The sequence below is a fragment of the Actinia tenebrosa genome, unplaced genomic scaffold (assembly GCF_029948245.1).
Source record: "Actinia tenebrosa isolate PJP-AT-01 unplaced genomic scaffold, QUT_ActTen_1.0 PGA_scaffold7__59_contigs__length_16204524, whole genome shotgun sequence".
NCBI classification, from domain to species: Eukaryota; Metazoa; Cnidaria; class Anthozoa; order Actiniaria; family Actiniidae; genus Actinia; species Actinia tenebrosa.
In genome coordinates, this window is record NW_028292584.1 from 2,534,200 (window position 1) to 2,540,171 (window position 5,972).

The 5,972-nt window shown below is 49.6% G+C and overlaps 1 protein-coding gene across 1 annotated transcript; it reads left to right on the forward strand.

Moving 5' to 3' along the window:
* The first annotated feature begins 379 nt into the window (after positions 1-379).
* Positions 380-5,754, forward strand: LOC148905337 (uncharacterized). Its single transcript, XM_089039993.1, has one exon. The coding sequence runs from the start codon at positions 654-656 to the stop codon at positions 5,601-5,603; it is 4,950 nt and encodes a 1,649-aa protein (XP_088896119.1). The 5' UTR covers positions 380-653; the 3' UTR covers positions 5,604-5,754.
* The last annotated feature ends 218 nt before the right edge of the window (positions 5,755-5,972 follow it).

Sequence of the window (5,972 nt, forward strand, 5' to 3'; positions counted from 1 at the left end):
GAATAAAATACAGTTTTGCTAGATATAACTAGAAACGGAAATACGTAAATTACGTCACAGGTAATTTGAATATTGCATACTGATTAGCAGTGTTTACAATACGCGAGTGAAAATTACTAGGTTGCAAAGTTTAATGTACAAGTCGGTAAACCGTTTAAAATGAACTAAACCAATGGAAAAAAGCAATAGGAAAAATTGACTAGAGGTTAACTATGGCTTTAGGTAAGTATTTTAACCTTTGTTTATGACAAACTAAGAATTACACGGTTTACTGAACACGCGGTCGCGACAATGACCTTGAGTGTAGCGCCAGCGAGCCCGTTGTGCCCGCGGACATTTGTGCCTGTCATGCGCGCGCGCCCGCGCCAGTGAGGCCTGTTCATTACTGTTGTTATTGGTCGGCCATCTTGCGACTACGTTTCATTATTAAAGCTTGTTCATTCGTTTACGTCGTTCGTCGTGTTTACTGGCGTGGTGGCAGCGATTAAAGGACCCACGAACAACAGTATAAATACAACGATCAATAGCAGAAGTCTCGTAACGAGCCAACCTGTACGGTGGTTGGAAAACGAACAGCAAGAAACGTACACAAGAGCTTACGAAACACATTCACACGGCCTCATCAACAATCACCCAAACCATCGACTCCAAAAATGACTTCAACAAGAGCACCAAAACAATGGACACTGACTAAAAACGAGACAATCACTTCCTTCGAAGCATGGAGACAAAACCTACAGTATACATTATCTCTCGACGTAAATTTCGCATCCTTCCTTGGTGATACCGTGACGTGGCTAAAGAAATCTCGAGGCCCTCTAAGAGGCTTTACTGATGACGGTGAAGCAGTCCCTGTCGCTAGACGTCGAACAGCACAGCAAAAGTGTACCCATCTGGAGTTGATGCTTGGCCAAATCGCTAATTATTGCCCAGTTATCTCTAGAAATTCAATTGTCAAGAACTCAACATCTATCAACTCCATCTGGCAAATGATTCGCATGCATTATGGGTTCCAGTCCACCGGAGCACACTTTATCGACTTTAATAACATTAAACTGGAACATGACGAACGCCCAGAAGACCTCTTTCAACGACTGATGTCCTTCGTCGAAGACAATCTCCTCATCGCTAATGGCAATATCACCCACCATGGCGAGATTATAACCGCCGACGAGGAATCAACACCCAGTCTTGAAAATATGATCGTTCTCACCTGGCTTAGACTAATCCACCCGGACTTACCAAACCTCGTAAAACAACGATATGGCACGGAACTTCGCTCCAGAACCCTCGCATCGATAAAACCAGAAATCTCCCAAGCGTTGGACTCACTGCTTGACGAACTACGCACAGCCGCTGATTCTAAGATACTACGCGCTACAGCGTCAAAATTTAGATTCCCTGCCTCACGTGAACCAAACAAATTGCCAAACAGTCGCCGCCCAACGACTTCCAGACGCCCCAGGTCATGCCCACTATGCAAAGAAGCAGGCCGCGCAGATCAACAGCATTTCCTAAGTAAGTGCCCTTACTTACCTCCTGAGGACAGACTCTTCCTCGCCAAGACTCGCTCGACAACCAACTATGAAGAGGAAGTAGAAGAAGACGACGATAACCTAGATCTGTACGCACCTGATCAAGTTGACAGTGAAGCGTCAGCCCTTCCGTCCGCACGTTCCATCTCCCGAAGGGTCAGCACCAGAAGGTCACCCCTACTCAACGCCTTCTATCGACAACACCCAGTGAGGCTGACCCTCGACACCGGCGCCGAAACCAGCATGATTAAAGCGTCCGTTGCCCAGACACTTGGTCTTACCGTCGAAAAGTCTTCCCAACAAGCATTGCAAGCCGATGGTACGACACCGCTGACCGTTATTGGCGAAGTACACGTCCTGCTCTCTCGTTCCAACAAGAAACTCGCGCTCGACGCCCTCGTAGTAGAGGACATAGATGTTGACATACTCGCTGGAATACCCTTCCTCATCGCGAACGACATCTCAGTTCGCCCAGCCACTCAACAGATAACTATACAAGGCTCCGAAACCATCTTGTACCACACCGATGAAAAACACAGCACTCAGGCTCACACCATACGCCACGCCACGTCGTATGTGTTACGTTCATCGTCGCCCACCACCGTTATCTGGCCTGGAGATTACCTAGAAGTTGACGTCCCCCCCGAGCTGGGAACTGACAACACTATCGCCATTGAACCCCGTAGTGATACGTCCCAACTCAAACGCCCTCCACCCAGCGAAAACCCATGGCCCCAACCACGAGTCATAGATACAGTCGGAGGTAAAGTGCGAATTACCAACACGTCCGACGAACCATACACCGTCCGACGCCACGACCACATCTGCTGGGCCCGCCCAACCGTCCCAGCGACTCCTCCCGAAGCGGCTCCACCCTCAACACTCCCCGTTACAGAAGTAAAGCCTACCCCGCCGTCCTCAGGCAGCGTAAGTCTAGATCCAGACAAGCTACTTACAAGTTCCATGCGTGACCAATTCCAGAAGGTCCTACAGAAATACGACAACGTCTTCAAACCGGACATTCCAGGGTACAACGGAGCAGCGGGCCATATAGAAGCCCGCGTAAACATGGGACCGGTACAGCCGCCCCAACGTAAAGGGCGCCTTCCTCAATACTCTCGAAACCAACTAATAGAGCTGCAAGAGAAGTTTGACCAACTGGAAAGAGACCAAGTCTTCCAAAAACCCGAAGATATCGACGTGGCAGTAGAATACCTGAACCCCTCCTTCCTCATAAAGAAACCCTCTGGCGGTCATCGCCTCGTCACTGCCTTTGCAGACGTGGGACGTTACAGCAAACCCCAACCATCACTCATGCCAGACGTTGACTCCACACTACGCACCATTGCACCATGGAAGTTCCTGATAAAGTCTGATCTCAGCCGCGCCTTCTACCAAATACCCCTTGCTAAAGAATCCAGGAAGTACTGCGGCGTAGCCACACCATTTCGTGGCGTACGCGTTTACTGCCGCTCCGCAATGGGAATGCCCGGCTCAGAAACAGCACTCGAAGAGATGATGTGTCGAGTACTCGGTGACTTCATCCAAGAAGGCTGCGTGGCAAAGATAGCAGACGACTTGTACTGCGGAGGAGCAAGCCCCGAAGACCTTCTACCTATCTGGGCACGGGTCCTGGAACAGCTTGACAGGTGCAACCTTAGACTCTCACCAACTAAAACGGTCATCTGTCCAAAGTCCACCACCATATTAGGATGGGTGTGGTCCCAAGGCAAACTATCTGCAAGTCCTCATCGCGTCGCGGTTCTTGCATCTTGTCCTCCTCCAACTACCGTCAAAGGCATGCGCTCTTTTATCGGGTCCTACAAAGTCCTTAGCCGCGTCCTACCAGAGTGTTCCTCCCTAATCGACCCCCTCGAAGGCGCAATCTCGGGTCTCCAGTCACAAGACAAACTTACGTTGAACGAAAGTCTTCTCCACAAGTTTAAAGCTGCTCAGCAGGCCCTCACGTCAACCAAAGCCATCGCTCTACCACGTCCATCCGACTCCTTATGGATCGTAACAGACGGCTCCGTAACCAAACGTGGCCTCGGAGCAACACTATATGTGTCCCGTGAGAACAACCTCTATCTTGCCGGATTTTTCAGCGCAAAACTCCGCAAACACCAAGTCAACTGGCTGCCCTGTGAAATTGAAGCACTGAGTATCGCCGCGGCCGTCAAGCACTTCAGCCCGTTTATAATACAGTCTGAACACCGTACTTGCGTACTCACTGACAGCAAACCATGCGTCCAAGCCATCAATAAACTCTGTCGCGGCGAATTTTCCGCAAGCCCTCGGGTAACATCATTCCTAACTACCGTTAGCCGATATCAAGTCACGTTGCAGCATTTGGCCGGTACGGCTAACCTCCCTTCAGACTTTACGAGCCGCAACGCTCCAGAGTGCCAAGAACCAACATGCCAGGTGTGCAGTTTCATCAAAGAAACAGAAGACTCTGTCGTCCGTGACGTGTCCGTTCAAGACATCATCGACAACACCAAGTCACTTCCATTCACCACGAGATCAGCATGGCGAGAAATCCAAAACGGATGTCCCGACCTCCGCAGAGTCCATGCCCATCTGAAACAAGGAACTAGACCCTCGAAGAAACTGACTAACATAAAAGACATCAAACGCTATCTAAACGTAACGTCCATCTCCAAAGACGGCATTCTAGTAGTCAAACGCAACCAACCTTTCACCCCCTCATCTGAGGCAATAGTAGTACCACGGTCCGTACTTGATGGTCTTCTCACAGCTCTCCACGTTCGTCTAAACCATCCATCTCGCAACCAGCTTCAGATGGTTGTACTACGCCACTTCTTTGCGTTAGACATGAACAGTGCCCTAACCAGGGTATCCTCGTCATGCCACCCATGTGCCTCCTTACGGAAGTTTCCAAGTTCTCTCGTAAGCCAATCATCTGAAGAACCACCCGACGTCGTCGGCATATCCTTCGCTGCTGACGTTATCAAACGACAACGACAAGCAATCTTACTACTCAGAGAGTGTTCGACATCCTACACCAACACTTGTTTAATACAAGACGAAAAGTACGACACCCTGCGCGACGCCCTTACACGCCTCATTGTGGAACTACACCCTTTGGACGGTCCAAGAGCAGTCATTCGAGTAGACCCTGCACCAAGCTTCTTATCTCTTAGCAACAACGACGGTCTAAAACACTTGAACATTTGGCTCGATGTTGGTCGCATAAAGAATAAGAATAAGAACCCAGTCGCCGAAAAGGCTATTCAAGAGCTAGAAGAAGAGCTTCTGCGACAGGAGCCCGGAGGTGGACCCATTACTTCTACTGGCCTCGCACTAGCAACAGCTCGTCTCAACTCTCGCCTACGCCATCAAGGTCTCTCCGCTCGTGAACTATGGACACAGCGCAGTCAATACACCTGTGACCAACTCCCACTATCTGACTACCAGAATATAGTAGCGCAGCACCAGAAGAGGTCCACTAACCATCCCCACAGCGAAAAGTCCAAAGACAAACACGGAGTTGCCGCACCTCAGCCACAGATTCGAGTGGGAGACATAGTTTATTTGATCGCTGACCGCGACAAACTACGTGCTCGTGACCGCTACATCGTTACAGAAGTGAGCGACCCTTGGTGTTACATTAAGAAGTTCACCGGATCCCAACTTCGCGCCACATCATACAAGGTCAAGCTATGTGAGTGCTATGCCGTTCCCGCTCCCCTCGCCTCCTCCCACACTAGTACTCAAGTAATCCACAACGATGCCGACGAAGACTTCGCCACCGTAGACCCAACGTTAGCGTCAGAAGAACCAAGTCCACCAACACCCCCATCGGAACTTATCCGCCCATACGAAGTTGACTTACCAAGCTGGTGTAAACCAAACAATCAAGACAACGCATCGGAAGAAGACACCAACACAACCCCAGAAACAACTGAGCAAGACCCACCACCCTCGCAAGTCACTCTCACCGTCCCACTGCCCATCAACAACGAACTCAGCAGCGAAGAATCTCCCTCGAGACCACAACGAACACGCAAACCCCCAGCCTACCTCAAGGACTACTTCCTATATTGAGACATTATGCGACCTGTAGATGTATGAACCATAATAACTTTGTTATCCAGTTAATTAACAGAAAATAAGGAAGAAGAAGATACTGCGCCAGCGAGCCCGTTGTGCCCGCGGACATTTGTGCCTGTCATGCGCGCGCGCCCGCGCCAGTGAGGCCTGTTCATTACTGTTGTTATTGGTCGGCCATCTTGCGACTACGTTTCATTATTAAAGCTTGTTCATTCGTTTACGTCGTTCGTCGTGTTTACTGGCGTAGAGTTTAAGTAGCGAACAAATTAAAGGTTGGAAAGGAAAGGTCTTTTATCCCGCAGTTAAGGCTATTTATCGTAGTAAAAAGGTTAAACAAGCGAGTAAGGCGGTAGCGATCCTATA